At 41.2% G+C, this 19,877-nt stretch overlaps 1 protein-coding gene across 2 annotated transcripts in view; it reads left to right on the top strand.

Moving 5' to 3' along the window:
- ctc1 (CTS telomere maintenance complex component 1) overlaps positions 1–19,427 on the top strand; it is a 74,882-nt gene extending 55,455 nt beyond the window's left edge. Inside the window, exons 21-22 of one of the 2 annotated variants that reach the window (XM_071334244.1) lie at positions 19,010–19,145; positions 19,230–19,427. In XM_071334244.1, coding sequence (XP_071190345.1) covers positions 19,010–19,145; positions 19,230–19,342 — 249 coding nt within the window. In that variant the 3' untranslated portion in view covers positions 19,343–19,427. The remainder of the gene's footprint in view (positions 1–19,009; positions 19,146–19,229) is intronic. The other variant, XM_071334243.1, reaches the window with a different exon arrangement.
- Positions 19,428–19,877: the final 450 nt, after the last annotated feature.

Genomic DNA, 19,877 nt, shown 5'->3' with positions numbered 1-19,877 from the left:
GTCGTATAAGGTGCTTTAGTAACAAAACTAATGGCACTGTGATAAACTGCATCCAGTTTGCTGAGTAGAGTGTTGGAAGCTATTTTGTAGATGACATCGCCGAAGTCGAGGATCGGTAGGATAATCAGTTTTACTAGGGTAAGTTTGGCGGCGTGAGTGAAGGAGGCTTTGTTGCGGAATAGAAAGCCGATTCTTGATTTGATTTTGGATTGGAGATGTTTGATATGAGTCTGGAAGGAGAGTTTGCAGTCTAGCCAGACACCTAGGTACTTATAGATGTCCACATATTCTAGGTCGGAACCGTCCAGGGTGGTGATGCTAGTCGGGCGTGCGGGTGCAGGCAGCGAACGGTTGAAAAGCATGCATTTGGTTTTACTAGCGTTTAAGAGCAGTTGGAGGCCACGGAAGGAGTGTTGTATGGCATTGAAGCTCGTTTGGAGGTTAGATAGCACAGTGTCCAAGGAAGGGCCGGAAGTATATAGAATGGTGTCGTCTGCGTAGAGGTGGATCAGGGAATCGCCCGCAGCAAGAGCAACATCATTGATGTATACAGAGAAAAGAGTCGGCCCGAGAATTGAACCCTGTGGTACCCCCATAGAGACTGCCAGAGGACCGGACAACATGCCCTCCGATTTGACACACTGAACTCTGTCTGCAAAGTAGTTGGTGAACCAGGCAAGGCAGTCATTAGAAAAACCGAGGCTACTGAGTCTGCCGATAAGAATATGGTGATTGACAGAGTCGAAAGCCTTGGCCAGGTCGATGAAGACGGCTGCACAGTAATGTCTTTTATCGATGGCGGTTATGATGTCGTTTAGTACCTTGAGCGTGGCTGAGGTGCACCCGTGACCGGCTCGGAAACCGGATTGCACAGCGGAGAAGGTACGGTGGGATTCGAGATGGTCAGTGATCTGTTTGTTGACTTGGCTTTCGAAGACCTTAGATAGGCAGGGCAGGATGGATATACAGTGGGGAGAACAAGTATTTGATACACTGCCGATTTTGCAGGTTTTCCTACTTACAAAGCATGTAGAGGTCTGTCATTTTTATCATAGGTACACTTCAACTGTGAGAGACGGAATCTAAAACAAAAATCCAGAAAATCACATTGTATGATTTTTAAGTAATTAATTTGCATTTTATTGCATGACATAAGTATTTGATCACCTACCAACCAGTAAGAATTCCGGCTCTCACAGACCTGTTAGTTTTTCTTTAAGAAGCCCTCCTGTTTTCCATTCATTACCTGTATTAACTGCACCTGTTTGAACCTGTTACCTGTATAAAAGACACCTGTCCACACACTCAATCAAACAGACTCCAACCTCTCCACAATGGCCAAGACCAGAGAGCTGTGTAAGGACATCAGGGATAAATTGTAGACCTGTACAAGGCTGGGATGGGCTACAGGACAATAGGCAAGCAGCTTGGAGAGAAGGCAACAACTGTTGGCACAATTATTAGAAAATGGAAGAAGTTCAAGATGACGGTCAATCACCCTCGGTCTGGGGCTCCATGCAAGATCTCACCTCGTGGGGCATCAATGATCATGAGGAATGTGAGGGATCAGCCCAGAACTACACGGCAGGACCTGGTCAATGACCTGAAGAGAGCTGGGACCACAGTCTCAAAGAAAACCATTAGTAACACACTACGCCGTCATGGATTAAAATCCTGCAGCGCACGCAAGGTCCCCCTGCTCAAGCCAGCGCATGTCCAGGCCCGTCTGAAGTTTGCCAATGACCATCTGGATGATCCAGAGGAGGAATGGGAGAAGGTCATGTGGTCTGATGAGACAAAAATAGAGCTTTTTGCTCTAAACTCCACTCGCCGTGTTTGGAGGAATAGAAGGATGAGTACAACCCCAAGAACACCATCCCAACCGTGAAGCATGGAGGTGGAAACATCATTCTTTGGGGATGCTTTTCTGCAAAGGGGACAGGACGACTGCACCGTATTGAGGGGAGGATGGACGGGGCCATGTATCGCGAGATCTTGACCAACAACCTCCTTCCCTCAGTAAGAGCATTGAAGATGGGTCGTGGCTGGGTCTTCCAGCATGACAACGACCCGAAACACACAGCCAGGGCAACTAAGGAGTGGCTCCGTAAGAAGCATCTCAAGGTCCTGGAGTGGCCTAGCCAGTCTCCAGACCTGAACCCAATAGACAATCTTTGGAGGGAGCCGAAAGTCCGTATTGCCCAGCGACAGCCCCGAAACCTGAAGGATCTGGAGAAGATCTGTATGGAGGAGTGGGCCAAAATCCCTGCTGCAGTGTGTGCAAACCTGGTCAAGAACTACAGGAAACGTATGATCTCTGTAATTACAAACTAAGGTTTCTGTACCAAATATTAAGTTCTGCTTTTCTGATGTATCAAATACTTATGTCATGCAATAAAATGCAAATTAATTACTTAAAAATCATACAATGTGATTTTCTGGATTTTTGTTTTAGATTCCTTCTCTCACAGTTGAAGTGTACCTATGATAAAAATTACAGACCTCTACATGCTTTGTAAGTAGGAAAACCTGCAAAATCGGCAGTGTATCAAATACTTGTTCTCCCCACTGTAGGTCTGTAACAGTTTGGGTCCAGGGTGTCTCCCCCTTTGAAGAGGGGGATGACCGCGGCAGCTTTCCAATCCTTGGGGATCTCAGATGATACGAAGGAGAGGTTGAACAGGCTGGTAATAGGGGGTGCGACAATGGCGGCGGACAGTTTCAGAAATAGGGGGTCCAGATTGTCAAGCCCAGCTGATTTGTATGGGTCCAGGTTTTCCAGCTCTTTCAGAACATCTGCTATCTGGATTTGGGTAAAGGAGAAGCTGGGGAGGCTTGGGCGAGTAGCAGCGGGGGGGGCGGGGCTGTTGGCCAAGGTTGGAGTCGCCAGGAGGAAGGCATGGCCAGCCATTGAGAAATGCTTGTTGAAGTCTTCGATTATCACGGATTTATCGGTGGTGACCGTGTTACCTAGCCTCAGTGCAGTGGGCAGCTGGGAGGAGGTGCTCTTGTTCTCCATGGACTTTACAGTATCCCAGAACTTTTTGGAGTTAGAGCTACAGGATGCGAATTTCTGCTTGAAAAAGCTGGCCTTTGCTTTCCTGACTGACTGCGTGTATTGGTTCCTGACTTCCCTGAACAGTTGCATATCGCGGGGGCTCTTCGATGCTATTGCAGTTCGCCACAGGATGTTTTTGTGCTGGTCGAGGGCAGTCAGGTCTGGAGTGAACCAAGGGCTATATCTGTTCTTGGTTCTGCATTTTTTGAACGGAGCATGCTTGTCTAATATGGTGAGGAAGTAACATTTAAAGAATGACCAGGCATCCTCAACTGACGGGATGAGGTCAATATCCTTCCAGGGTACCCGGGCCAGGTCGATTAGAAAGGCCTGCTCGCAGAAGTGTTTTAGGGAGCGTTTGACAGTGATGAGGGGTGGTCGTTTGACCGCGGACCCGTGGCGGATACAGGCAATGAGGCAGTGATCGCTGAGATCTTGATTGAAGACAGCAGAGGTGTATTTGGAGGGCAGGTTGGTCAGGATAATGTCTATTAGGGTGCCCATGTTTACGGATTTAGGGTTGTACCTGGTGGGTTCCTTGATGATTTGTGTGAGATTGAGGGCATCAAGCTTGGATTGTAGGACTGCCGGGGTGTTAAGCATATCCCAGTTTAGGTCACCTAACAGAACAAACTCTGAAGCTAGATGGGGAGCGATCAATTCACAGATGGTGTCCAGGGCACAGCTGGGAGCTGAGGGGGGTCGGTAGCAGGCGGCAACAGTGAGAGACTTATTTCTGGAGAGATTAATTTTTAAAATTAGAAGTTCGAACTGTTTGGGCATAGACCTGGAAAGTATGACAGAACTTTGCAGGCTATCTCTGCAGTAGATTGCAACTCCTCCCCCTTTGGCAGTTCTATCTTGACGGAAAGTGTTATAGTTGGGTATGGAAATCTCAGAATTTTTGGTGGCCTTCCTAAGCCAGGATTCGGACACGGCAAGGACATCAGGATTGGCAGAGTGTGCTAAAGCGGTGAGTAAGGCAAACTTAGGGAGGAGGCTTCTGATGTTGACATGCATGAGGCCAAGGCTTTTTCGATCGCAGAAGTCAACAAATGAGGGTGACTGGGGACATGCAGGGCCTGGGTTTACCTCCACATCACCCGAGGAACAGAGGAGTAGTAGGATGAGGGTGCGGCTAAAGGCTATCAAAACTGGTCGCCTAGAGCGTTGGGGACAAAGAATAAAAGGAGCAGATTTATGGGCGTGGTAGAATAGATTCTGGGCATAATATGCAGACAGGGGAATGGAGGGGCGCGGGTACAGCGGAGGCAAGCCCAGGCACTGGGTGATGATAAGAGAGGTTGTATCTCTGGACATGCTGGTCTCAATGGGTGAGGTCACCGCATGTGTGGGGGGTGGGACAAAGGGGGTATCAGAGGTACGGAGAGTGGAACTACAGGGTCCATTGCAAACCAAAACAATGATAATGAAAACTAGCCTGAACAACAGTATGCAAGGCATATTGATATTTGAGAGAGACATACAATAAGGCATAAAGTGATTGCAGGTCTTGATTGGGAGAGCTAGCTAAAACAACAGGTAAGATAACAGCAGCAATAACAGGGTGCTAGTCTAACACAGCAACAACAGGTAAAAATGGCGACGACTAGGCAGAGAGGGTCGGATTAACTACACACAGATCCTGAGTTAAAGCACAGAGCCGACAGATAAAACACAAATAAACAGAATGGAGTACCGTGAATTAATGGACAGTCAAGCATGCATCAGCTATGTAGCCAAGTGATCATAGTGTCCAGGGGGCAGCCGTAGATGGAGCTCGGAGGCCTCCACTAATCTAGCACGCGGCGTTTAAAGTTAGTAGCCCGGGGGGTGGTCTGCTCAGACGGAGGGGGTCTGCTCAGACGTGGTCGTGTCGACAGAGAATCCAAGCCAGATGGTGATGGCGAAAGAGAGGTTGTGAATTGTAGAATTGTGTTTGCTAACTGGTGCTAGCTTCGTGGCAGTGGCGCTAGCTGCGCTAGCCGCAAGCTAGCTGTGAGGATCAGAAGCAGTGGCTCAGGGATTACGGCAGGAATCCGGCGTTGTTGTCGAGAGACAGTCCGATGCTGGTAAATTGGTGAGTAATATCCAGGCTAATAACAGGGCTGGTGTCTGTGCAGAAGGTAAAAAGCTACTAGCAGCGGCAAAAAAATGGCTAAATTAGCTTGTAGCTGGTATTGTAGCCCAAGAATTCGCTGGTAGACCTCTTCAGCTAGCCGGCAGATGGGCCTAGCTCGAGGCTAGCTCAAGGCTAACTGGTGCTTGCTTCGGGACAGAGGTGTTAGCCAGTAGTAGCCACTCGGTTATATAACATGTTATGAGTCTGAAATGGCGCATTGTCCCTTATATAACATGTTATGAGTCTGAAATGGCACCTTGTCCCTTATATAACATGTTATGAGTCTGAAATGGCACCTTGTCCCCTATATAACATGTTATGAGTCTGAAATGGCACCTTGTCCCTTATATAACATGTTATGAGTCTGAAATGGCACCTTGTCCCTTATATAACATGTTATGAGTCTGAAATGACACCTTGTCCCTTATATAACATGTTGTGAGTCTGACATGGCACCTTGTCCCTTATATAACATGTTATGAGTCTGAAATGGCACCTTGTCCCTTATATAACATGTGTCTGAAATGGCACATTGTCCCTTATATAACATGTTATGAGTCTGAAATGGCACCTTGTCCCTTATATAACATGTTATGAGTCTGAAATGGCACCTTGTCCCTTATATAACATGTGTCTGAAATGGCACATTGTCCCTTATATAACATGTTATGAGTCTGAAATGGCACCTTGTCCCTTATATAACATGTTATGAGTCTGAAATGACACCTTGTCCCTTATATAACATGTTGTGAGTCTGACATGGCACCTTGTCCCTTATATAACATGTTATGAGTCTGAAATGGCACCTTGTCCCTTATATAACATGTTATGAGTCTGAAATGGCACCTTGTCCCTTATATAACATGTTGTGAGTCTGAAATGGCACCTTGTCCCTTATATAACATGTTATGAGTCTGAAATGGCACCTTGTCCCTTATATAACATGTTATGAGTCTGAAATGGCACCTTGTCCCTTATATAACATGTTATGAGTCTGAAATGGCACCTTGTCCCTTATATAACATGTTATGAGTCTGAAATGGCACCTTGTCCCTTATATAACATGTTATGAGTCTGAAATGGCACCTTGTCCCTTATATAACATGTTATGAGTCTGAAATGGCACCTTGTCCCTTATATAACATGTTATGAGTCTGAAATGGCACCTTGTCCCTTATATAACATGTTATGAGTCTGAAATGGCACCTTGTCCCTTATATAACATGTTATGAGTCTGAAATGGCACCTTGTCCCTTATATAACATGTTATGAGTCTGAAATAGCACCTTGTCCCTTATATAACATGTTATGAGTCTGAAATGGCACCTTGTCCCTTATATAACATGTTACGAGTCGGAAATGGCACCTTGTCCCTTATATAACATGTTATGAGTCTGAAATGGCACCTTGTCCCTTATATAACATGTTATGAGTCGGAAATGGCACCCTGTCCCTTATATAACATGTTATGAGTCTGAAATGGCACCTTGTCCCTTATATAACATGTTATGAGTCTGAAATGGCACCTTGTCCCTTATATAACATGTGTCTGAAATGGCACCTTGTCCCTTATATAACATGTTATGAGTCTGAAATGGCACCTTGTCCCTTATATAACATGTGTCTGAAATGGCACCTTGTCCCTTATATAACATGTTATGAGTCTGAAATTGCACCTTGTCCCTTATATAACATGTTATGAGTCTGAAATGGCACCTTGTCCCTTATATAACATGTTATGAGTCTGAAATGGCACCTTGTCCCTTATATAACATGTTATGAGTCTGAAATGGCACCTTGTCCCTTATATAACATGTGTCTGAAATGGCACCTTGTCCCTTATATAACATGTTATGAGTCTGAAATGGCACCTTGTCCCTTATATAACATGTTATGAGTCTGAAATGGCACCTTGTCCCTTATATAACATGTTATGAGTCTGAAATGGCACCTTGTCCCTTATATAACATGTTATGAGTCTGAAATGGCACCTTGTCCCCTATATAACATGTTATGAGTCTGAAATGGCACCTTGTCCCTTATATAACATGTTATGAGTCTGAAATGGCACCTTGTCCCTTATATAACATGTTATGAGTCTGAAATGACACCTTGTCCCTTATATAACATGTTGTGAGTCTGACATGGCACCTTGTCCCTTATATAACATGTTATGAGTCTGAAATGGCACCTTGTCCCTTATATAACATGTGTCTGAAATGGCACATTGTCCCTTATATAACATGTTATGAGTCTGAAATGGCACCTTGTCCCTTATATAACATGTTATGAGTCTGAAATGGCACCTTGTCCCTTATATAACATGTGTCTGAAATGGCACATTGTCCCTTATATAACATGTTATGAGTCTGAAATGGCACCTTGTCCCTTATATAACATGTTATGAGTCTGAAATGGCACCTTGTCCCTTATATAACATGTTGTGAGTCTGAAATGGCACCTTGTCCCTTATATAACATGTTATGAGTCTGAAATGGCACCTTGTCCCTTATATAACATGTTATGAGTCTGAAATGGCACCTTGTCCCTTATATAACATGTTGTGAGTCTGAAATGGCACCTTGTCCCTTATATAACATGTTATGAGTCTGAAATGGCACCTTGTCCCTTATATAACATGTTATGAGTCTGAAATGGCACCTTGTCCCTTATATAACATGTTATGAGTCTGAAATGGCACCTTGTCCCTTATATAACATGTTATGAGTCTGAAATGGCACCTTGTCCCTTATATAACATGTTATGAGTCTGAAATGGCACCTTGTCCCTTATATAACATGTTATGAGTCTGAAATGGCACCTTGTCCCTTATATAACATGTTATGAGTCTGAAATGGCACCTTGTCCCTTATATAACATGTTATGAGTCTGAAATGGCACCTTGTCCCTTATATAACATGTTATGAGTCTGAAATGGCACCTTGTCCCTTATATAACATGTTATGAGTCTGAAATAGCACCTTGTCCCTTATATAACATGTTATGAGTCTGAAATGGCACCTTGTCCCTTATATAACATGTTATGAGTCTGAAATGGCACCTTGTCCCTTATATAACATGTTATGAGTCTGAAATGGCACCTTGTCCCTTATATAACATGTTATGAGTCGGAAATGGCACCCTGTCCCTTATATAACATGTTATGAGTCTGAAATGGCACCTTGTCCCTTATATAACATGTTATGAGTCTGAAATGGCACCTTGTCCCTTATATAACATGTTATGAGTCTGAAATGGCACCTTGTCCCTTATATAACATGTGTCTGAAATGGCACCTTGTCCCTTATATAACATGTTATGAGTCTGAAATGGCACCTTGTCCCTTATATAACATGTGTCTGAAATGGCACCTTGTCCCTTATATAACATGTTATGAGTCTGAAATGGCACCTTGTCCCTTATATAACATGTTATGAGTCTGAAATGGCACCTTGTCCCTTATATAACATGTTATGAGTCTGAAATGGCACCTTGTCCCTTATATAACATGTTATGAGTCTGAAATGGCACCTTGTCCCTTATATAACATGTGTCTGAAATGGCACCTTGTCCCTTATATAACATGTTATGAGTCTGAAATGGCACCTTGTCCCTTATATAACATGTTATGAGTCTGAAATGGCACCTTGTCCCTTATATAACATGTTATGAGTCTGAAATGGCACCTTGTCCCTTATATAACATGTTATGAGTCTGAAATGGCACCTTGTCCCTTATATAACATGTTATGAGTCTGAAATGGCACCTTGTCCCTTATATAACATGTTATGAGTCTGAAATGACACCTTGTCCCTTATATAACATGTTATGAGTCTGAAATGGCACCTTGTCCCTTATATAACATGTTATGAGTCTGAAATGGCACCTTGTCCCTTATATAACATGTTATGAGTCTGAAATGGCACCTTGTCCCTTATATAACATGTTATGAGTCTGAAATGACACCTTGTCCCTTATATAACATGTTATGAGTCTGAAATGACACCTTGTCCCTTATATAACATGTTATGAGTCTGAAATGGCACCTCGTCCCTTATATAACATGTTATGAGTCTGAAATGACACCTTGTCCCTTATATAACATGTTATGAGTCTGAAATGGCACCTTGTCCCTTATATAACATGTTATGAGTCTGAAATGGCACCTTGTCCCTTATATAACATGTTATGAGTCTGAAATGACACCTTGTCCCTTATATAACATGTTATGAGTCTGAAATGACACCTTGTCCCTTATATAACATGTTATGAGTCTGAAATGGCACCTTGTCCCTTATATAACATGTTATGAGTCTGAAATGGCAACTTGTCCCTTATATAACATGTTATGAGTCTGAAATGGCACCTTGTCCCTTATATAACATGTTATGAGTCTGAAATGGCACCTTGTCCCTTATATAACATGTTATGAGTCTGAAATGGCACATTGTCCCTTATATAACATGTTATGAGTCTGAAATGGCACCCTGTCCCTTATATAACATGTTATGAGTCTGAAATGGCACCTTGTCCCTTATATAACATGTTATGAGTCTGAAATGGCACCTTGTCCCTTATATAACATGTTATGAGTCTGAAATGGCACCTTGTCCCTTATATAACATGTTATGAGTCTGAAATGGCACCTTGTCCCTTATATAACATGTTATGAGTCTGAAATGGCACCTTGTCCCTTATATAACATGTGTCTGAAATGGCACCTTGTCCCTTATATAACATGTTATGAGTCTGAAATGGCACCTTGTCCCTTATATAACATGTTATGAGTCTGAAATGGCACCTTGTCCCTTATATAACATGTTATGAGTCTGAAATGGCACCTTGTCCCTTATATAACATGTTATGAGTCTGAAATGGCACCTTGTCCCTTATATAACATGTTATGAGTCTGAAATGGCACCTTGTCCCTTATATAACATGTTATGAGTCTGAAATGGCACCCTGTCCCTTATATAACATGTTATGAGTCTGAAATGGCACCTTGTCCCTTATATAACATGTTATGAGTCTGAAATGGCACCTTGTCCCTTATATAACATGTTATGAGTCTGAAATGGCACCTTGTCCCTTATATAACATGTTATGAGTCTGAAATGGCACCTTGTCCCTTATATAACATGTTATGAGTCTGAAATGGCACCTTGTCCCTTATATAACATGTGTCTGAAATGGCACCTTGTCCCTTATATAACATGTTATGAGTCTGAAATGGCACCTTGTCCCTTATATAACATGTTATGAGTCTGAAATGGCACCTTGTCCCTTATATAACATGTTATGAGTCTGAAATGGCACCTTGTCCCTTATATAACATGTTATGAGTCTGAAATGGCACCTTGTCCCTTATATAACATGTTATGAGTCTGAAATGGCACCTTGTCCCTTATATAACATGTTATGAGTCTGAAATGACACCTTGTCCCTTATATAACATGTTGTGAGTCTGACATGGCACCTTGTCCCTTATATAACATGTTATGAGTCTGAAATGGCACCTTGTCCCTTATATAACATGTGTCTGAAATGGCACATTGTCCCTTATATAACATGTTATGAGTCTGAAATGGCACCTTGTCCCTTATATAACATGTTATGAGTCTGAAATGGCACCTTGTCCCTTATATAACATGTGTCTGAAATGGCACATTGTCCCTTATATAACATGTTATGAGTCTGAAATGGCACCTTGTCCCTTATATAACATGTTATGAGTCTGAAATGGCACCTTGTCCCTTATATAACATGTTGTGAGTCTGAAATGGCACCTTGTCCCTTATATAACATGTTATGAGTCTGAAATGGCACCTTGTCCCTTATATAACATGTTATGAGTCTGAAATGGCACCTTGTCCCTTATATAACATGTTGTGAGTCTGAAATGGCACCTTGTCCCTTATATAACATGTTATGAGTCTGAAATGGCACCTTGTCCCTTATATAACATGTTATGAGTCTGAAATGGCACCTTGTCCCTTATATAACATGTTATGAGTCTGAAATGGCACCTTGTCCCTTATATAACATGTTATGAGTCTGAAATGGCACCTTGTCCCTTATATAACATGTTATGAGTCTGAAATGGCACCTTGTCCCTTATATAACATGTTATGAGTCTGAAATGGCACCTTGTCCCTTATATAACATGTTATGAGTCTGAAATGGCACCTTGTCCCTTATATAACATGTGTCTGAAATGGCACATTGTCCCTTATATAACATGTTATGAGTCTGAAATGGCACCTTGTCCCTTATATAACATGTTGTGAGTCTGAAATGGCACCTTGTCCCTTATATAACATGTTATGAGTCTGAAATGGCACCTTGTCCCTTATATAACATGTTATGAGTCTGAAATGGCACCTTGTCCCTTATATAACATGTTATGAGTCTGAAATGGCACATTGTCCCTTATATAACATGTTATGAGTCTGAAATGGCACCCTGTCCCTTATATAACATGTTATGAGTCTGAAATGGCACCTTGTCCCTTATATAACATGTTATGAGTCTGAAATGGCACCTTGTCCCTTATATAACATGTTATGAGTCTGAAATGGCACCTTGTCCCTTATATAACATGTTATGAGTCTGAAATGGCACCTTGTCCCTTATATAACATGTTATGAGTCTGAAATGGCACCTTGTCCCTTATATAACATGTGTCTGAAATGGCACCTTGTCCCTTATATAACATGTTATGAGTCTGAAATGGCACCTTGTCCCTTATATAACATGTTATGAGTCTGAAATGGCACCTTGTCCCTTATATAACATGTTATGAGTCTGAAATGGCACCTTGTCCCTTATATAACATGTTATGAGTCTGAAATGGCACCTTGTCCCTTATATAACATGTTATGAGTCTGAAATGGCACCTTGTCCCTTATATAACATGTTATGAGTCTGAAATGGCACCCTGTCCCTTATATAACATGTTATGAGTCTGAAATGGCACCTTGTCCCTTATATAACATGTTATGAGTCTGAAATGGCACCTTGTCCCTTATATAACATGTTATGAGTCTGAAATGGCACCTTGTCCCTTATATAACATGTTATGAGTCTGAAATGGCACCTTGTCCCTTATATAACATGTTATGAGTCTGAAATGGCACCTTGTCCCTTATATAACATGTGTCTGAAATGGCACCTTGTCCCTTATATAACATGTTATGAGTCTGAAATGGCACCTTGTCCCTTATATAACATGTTATGAGTCTGAAATGGCACCTTGTCCCTTATATAACATGTTATGAGTCTGAAATGGCACCTTGTCCCTTATATAACATGTTATGAGTCTGAAATGGCACCTTGTCCCTTATATAACATGTTATGAGTCTGAAATGGCACCTTGTCCCTTATATAACATGTTATGAGTCTGAAATGACACCTTGTCCCTTATATAACATGTTGTGAGTCTGACATGGCACCTTGTCCCTTATATAACATGTTATGAGTCTGAAATGGCACCTTGTCCCTTATATAACATGTGTCTGAAATGGCACATTGTCCCTTATATAACATGTTATGAGTCTGAAATGGCACCTTGTCCCTTATATAACATGTTATGAGTCTGAAATGGCACCTTGTCCCTTATATAACATGTGTCTGAAATGGCACATTGTCCCTTATATAACATGTTATGAGTCTGAAATGGCACCTTGTCCCTTATATAACATGTTATGAGTCTGAAATGGCACCTTGTCCCTTATATAACATGTTGTGAGTCTGAAATGGCACCTTGTCCCTTATATAACATGTTATGAGTCTGAAATGGCACCTTGTCCCTTATATAACATGTTATGAGTCTGAAATGGCACCTTGTCCCTTATATAACATGTTGTGAGTCTGAAATGGCACCTTGTCCCTTATATAACATGTTATGAGTCTGAAATGGCACCTTGTCCCTTATATAACATGTTATGAGTCTGAAATGGCACCTTGTCCCTTATATAACATGTTATGAGTCTGAAATGGCACCTTGTCCCTTATATAACATGTTATGAGTCTGAAATGGCACCTTGTCCCTTATATAACATGTTATGAGTCTGAAATGGCACCTTGTCCCTTATATAACATGTTATGAGTCTGAAATGGCACCTTGTCCCTTATATAACATGTTATGAGTCTGAAATGGCACCTTGTCCCTTATATAACATGTTATGAGTCTGAAATGGCACCTTGTCCCTTATATAACATGTTATGAGTCTGAAATGGCACCTTGTCCCTTATATAACATGTTATGAGTCTGAAATAGCACCTTGTCCCTTATATAACATGTTATGAGTCTGAAATGGCACCTTGTCCCTTATATAACATGTTATGAGTCTGAAATGGCACCTTGTCCCTTATATAACATGTTATGAGTCTGAAATGGCACCTTGTCCCTTATATAACATGTTATGAGTCGGAAATGGCACCCTGTCCCTTATATAACATGTTATGAGTCTGAAATGGCACCTTGTCCCTTATATAACATGTTATGAGTCTGAAATGGCACCTTGTCCCTTATATAACATGTTATGAGTCTGAAATGGCACCTTGTCCCTTATATAACATGTGTCTGAAATGGCACCTTGTCCCTTATATAACATGTTATGAGTCTGAAATGGCACCTTGTCCCTTATATAACATGTGTCTGAAATGGCACCTTGTCCCTTATATAACATGTTATGAGTCTGAAATGGCACCTTGTCCCTTATATAACATGTTATGAGTCTGAAATGGCACCTTGTCCCTTATATAACATGTTATGAGTCTGAAATGGCACCTTGTCCCTTATATAACATGTTATGAGTCTGAAATGGCACCTTGTCCCTTATATAACATGTGTCTGAAATGGCACCTTGTCCCTTATATAACATGTTATGAGTCTGAAATGGCACCTTGTCCCTTATATAACATGTTATGAGTCTGAAATGGCACCTTGTCCCTTATATAACATGTTATGAGTCTGAAATGGCACCTTGTCCCTTATATAACATGTTATGAGTCTGAAATGGCACCTTGTCCCTTATATAACATGTTATGAGTCTGAAATGGCACCTTGTCCCTTATATAACATGTTATGAGTCTGAAATGACACCTTGTCCCTTATATAACATGTTATGAGTCTGAAATGGCACCTTGTCCCTTATATAACATGTTATGAGTCTGAAATGGCACCTTGTCCCTTATATAACATGTTATGAGTCTGAAATGGCACCTTGTCCCTTATATAACATGTTATGAGTCTGAAATGACACCTTGTCCCTTATATAACATGTTATGAGTCTGAAATGACACCTTGTCCCTTATATAACATGTTATGAGTCTGAAATGGCACCTCGTCCCTTATATAACATGTTATGAGTCTGAAATGACACCTTGTCCCTTATATAACATGTTATGAGTCTGAAATGGCACCTTGTCCCTTATATAACATGTTATGAGTCTGAAATGGCACCTTGTCCCTTATATAACATGTTATGAGTCTGAAATGACACCTTGTCCCTTATATAACATGTTATGAGTCTGAAATGACACCTTGTCCCTTATATAACATGTTATGAGTCTGAAATGGCACCTTGTCCCTTATATAACATGTTATGAGTCTGAAATGGCAACTTGTCCCTTATATAACATGTTATGAGTCTGAAATGGCACCTTGTCCCTTATATAACATGTTATGAGTCTGAAATGGCACCTTGTCCCTTATATAACATGTTATGAGTCTGAAATGGCACATTGTCCCTTATATAACATGTTATGAGTCTGAAATGGCACCCTGTCCCTTATATAACATGTTATGAGTCTGAAATGGCACCTTGTCCCTTATATAACATGTTATGAGTCTGAAATGGCACCTTGTCCCTTATATAACATGTTATGAGTCTGAAATGGCACCTTGTCCCTTATATAACATGTTATGAGTCTGAAATGGCACCTTGTCCCTTATATAACATGTTATGAGTCTGAAATGGCACCTTGTCCCTTATATAACATGTGTCTGAAATGGCACCTTGTCCCTTATATAACATGTTATGAGTCTGAAATGGCACCTTGTCCCTTATATAACATGTTATGAGTCTGAAATGGCACCTTGTCCCTTATATAACATGTTATGAGTCTGAAATGGCACCTTGTCCCTTATATAACATGTTATGAGTCTGAAATGGCACCTTGTCCCTTATATAACATGTTATGAGTCTGAAATGGCACCTTGTCCCTTATATAACATGTTATGAGTCTGAAATGACACCTTGTCCCTTATATAACATGTTATGAGTCTGAAATGGCACCTTGTCCCTTATATAACATGTTATGAGTCTGAAATGGCACCTTGTCCCTTATATAACATGTTATGAGTCTGAAATGGCACCTTGTCCCTTATATAACATGTTATGAGTCTGAAATGACACCTTGTCCCTTATATAACATGTTATGAGTCTGAAATGACACCTTGTCCCTTATATAACATGTTATGAGTCTGAAATGGCACCTCGTCCCTTATATAACATGTTATGAGTCTGAAATGACACCTTGTCCCTTATATAACATGTTATGAGTCTGAAATGGCACCTTGTCCCTTATATAACATGTTATGAGTCTGAAATGGCACCTTGTCCCTTATATAACATGTTATGAGTCTGAAATGACACCTTGTCCCTTATATAACATGTTATGAGTCTGAAATGACACCTTGTCCCTTATATAACATGTTATGAGTCTGAAATGGCACCTTGTCCCTTATATAACATGTTATGAGTCTGAAATGGCAACTTGTCCCTTATATAACATGTTATGAGTCTGAAATGGCACCTTGTCCCTTATATAACATGTTATGAGTCTGAAATGGCACCTTGTCCCTTATATAACATGTTGTGAGTCTGAAATGGCACCTTGTCCCTTATATAACATGTTATGAGTCTGAAATGGCACATTGTCCCTTATATAACATGTTATGAGTCTGAAATGGCACCCTGTCCCTTATATAACATGTTATGAGTCTGAAATGACACATTGTCCCTTATATAACATGTTATGAGTCTGAAATGGCACCTTGTCCCTTATATAACATGTTATGAGTCTGAAATGGCACATTGTCCCTTATATAACATGTTATGAGTCTGAAATGGCACCCTGTCCCTTATATAACATGTTATGAGTCTGAAATGACACATTGTCCCTTATATAACATGTTATGAGTCTGAAATGGCACATTGTCCCTTATATAACATGTTATGAGTCTGAAATGGCACATTGTCCCTTATATAACATGTTATGAGTCTGAAATGGCACCCTGTCCCTTATGTAACATGTTATGAGTCTGAAATGGCACCCTGTCCCTTATGTAACATGTTATGAGTCTGAAATGACACATTGTCCCTTATATAACATGTTATGAGTCTGAAATGGCACATTGTCCCTTATATAACATGTTATGAGTCTGAAATGGCACATTGTCCCTTATATAACATGTTATGAGTCTGAAATGGCACCTTGTCCCTTATATAACATGTTATGAGTCTGAAATGGCACCCTGTCCCTTATGTAACATGTTATGAGTCTGAAATGGCACCCTGTCCCTTATGTAACATGTTATGAGTCTGAAATGACACATTGTCCCTTATATAACATGTTATGAGTCTGACATGGCACCTTGTCCCTTATATAACATGTTGTGAGTCTGAAATGGCACCTTGTCCCTTATATAACATGTTATGAGTCTGAAATGGCACCTTGTCCCTTATATAACATGTTATGAGTCTGAAATGGCACCTTGTCCCTTATATAACATGTTATGAGTCTGAAATGGCACCTTGTCCCTTATATAACATGTTATGAGTCTGAAATGGCACCTTGTCCCTTATATAACATGTTATGAGTCTGAAATGGCACCTTGTCCCTTATATAACATGTTATGAGTCTGAAATGGCACCTTGTCCCTTATATAACATGTTATGAGTCTGAAATGGCACCTTGTCCCTTATATAACATGTTATGAGTCTGAAATGACACCTTGTCCCTTATATAACATGTTATGAGTCTGAAATGACACCTTGTCCCTTATATAACATGTTATGAGTCTGAAATGGCACCTTGTCCCTTATATAACATGTTATGAGTCTGAAATGGCAACTTGTCCCTTATATAACATGTTATGAGTCTGAAATGGCACCTTGTCCCTTATATAACATGTTATGAGTCTGAAATGGCACCCTGTCCCTTATATAACATGTTATGAGTCTGAAATGACACATTGTCCCTTATATAACATGTTATGAGTCTGAAATGACACATTGTCCCTTATATAACATGTTATGAGTCTGAAATGGCACCCTGTCCCTTATGTAACATGTTATGAGTCTGAAATGGCACCCTGTCCCTTATGTAACATGTTATGAGTCTGAAATGACACATTGTCCCTTATATAACATGTTATGAGTCTGAAATGGCACCTTGTCCCTTATATAACATGTTATGAGTCTGAAATGGCACATTGTCCCTTATATAACATGTTATGAGTCTGAAATGGCACCTTGTCCCTTATATAACATGTTATGAGTCTGAAATGGCACCCTGTCCCTTATGTAACATGTTATGAGTCTGAAATGGCACCCTGTCCCTTATGTAACATGTTATGAGTCTGAAATGACACATTGTCCCTTATATAACATGTTATGAGTCTGACATGGCACCTTGTCCCTTATATAACATGTTGTGAGTCTGAAATGGCACCTTGTCCCTTATATAACATGTTATGAGTCTGAAATGGCACCTTGTCCCTTATATAACATGTTATGAGTCTGAAATGGCACCTTGTCCCTTATATAACATGTTATGAGTCTGAAATGGCACCTTGTCCCTTATATAACATGTTATGAGTCTGAAATGGCACCTTGTCCCTTATATAACATGTTATGAGTCTGAAATGGCACCTTGTCCCTTATATAACATGTTATGAGTCTGAAATGGCACCTTGTCCCTTATATAACATGTTATGAGTCTGAAATGGCACCTTGTCCCTTATATAACATGTTATGAGTCTGAAATGGCACCTTGTCCCTTATATAACATGTTATGAGTCTGAAATGGCACCTTGTCCCTTATATAACATGTTATGAGTCTGAAATGGCACCTTGTCCCTCATATAACATGTTGTGAGTCTGAAATGGCACCTTGTCCCTTATATAACATGTTATGAGTCTGACTTGGCACCTTGTCCCTTATATAACATGTTGTGAGTCTGAAATGGCACCTTGTCCCTTATATAACATGTTATTTACATTTACATTTACATTTAAGTCATTTAGCAGACGCTCTTATCCAGAGCGACGAGTCTGAAATGGCACCTTGTCCCTTATATAACATGTTATGAGTCTGAAATGGCACCTTGTCCCTTATATAACATGTTATGAGTCTGAAATGGCACCTTGTCCCTTATATAACATGTTATGAGTCTGACATGGCACCTTGTCCCTTATATAACATGTTGTGAGTCTGAAATGGCACCTTGTCCCTTATATAACATGTTATGAGTCTGAAATGGCACCTTGTCCCTTATATAACATGTTATGAGTCTGAAATGGCACCTTGTCCCTTATATAACATGTTATGAGTCTGAAATGGCACCTTGTCCCTTATATAACATGTTATGAGTCTGAAATGGCACCTTGTCCCTTATATAACATGTTATGAGTCTGAAATGGCACCTTGTCCCTTATATAACATGTTATGAGTCTGAAATGGCACCTTGTCCCTTATATAACATGTTATGAGTCTGAAATGGCACCTTGTCCCTTATATAACATGTTATGTTTGTGTAGGTGTGTGATGTGGAAGCTGAAGACCCTCTCCTCCAGTACCTGTCCTGTGTGTGTAGCAGCAGCACTGTGTGTCGCCCGCTAACTCTCATCTGCACTCTACACACACGTTCACACACACCTGCTGCACGCAGAGAGGGTGAGTACACGCACACGGGTATGCACTCCGTGACCTCTCAGATACACACATTGAGTTCACCCACGTGTGTGTATGTGTTTGCAGACTCTGCCCAGCTGAAGAGGTTTACCCGAGGAGACAGAGAGTTTGTGACTCGGATGCCCCCCCCTCTACAACTCACCTGTACACACATCCTGGAGGAGAGAGAGCGGGACTGAGAGACTGAGGGGGAGCGAGTGAGGGAGGGAGCGAGGGGGACTGAGGGAGCGAGCGAGGGGGACTGAGGGAGCGAGCGAGGGGGACTGAGGGAGAGAGCGAGAGGGACGGAGCGAGGGACTGAGGGAGAGCGAGGGACAGAGGGGGAGGAAAGGGAGGGAGGGACTGAGAGTGGGGGAGGGAGGGACTGAGAGTGGGATATAGAGATGGAGAGAGGGAGACTGTTTATGTAATCAAATGTTGATCTGTTGTTAATAAATTGTTTCATTTTTCCTGTGTGTTTTTGCTACTCAACTCTGCCACACATTCTCCCGCTGTCTAACATAAAGCCTGTAGTAGAAGGACCACACATTCTCCAGCTGTCTAACATAAAGCCTGTAGTAGAAGGACCACACATTCTCCCGCTGTCTAACATAAAGCCTGTAGTAGAAGGACCACACATTCTCCCGCTGTCTAACATAAAGCCTGTAGTAGAAGGACCACACATTCTCCAGCTGTCTAACATAAAGCCTGCAGTAGAAGGACCACACATTCTCC

Source organism: Salvelinus alpinus, chromosome 11 (assembly GCF_045679555.1).
Source record: "Salvelinus alpinus chromosome 11, SLU_Salpinus.1, whole genome shotgun sequence".
In the NCBI taxonomy this organism is placed as follows: Eukaryota; Metazoa; Chordata; class Actinopteri; order Salmoniformes; family Salmonidae; genus Salvelinus; species Salvelinus alpinus.
The sequence above is the reverse complement of the archived record's forward strand: the minus strand, read 5'-3'. Positions and strand labels throughout refer to the sequence as shown.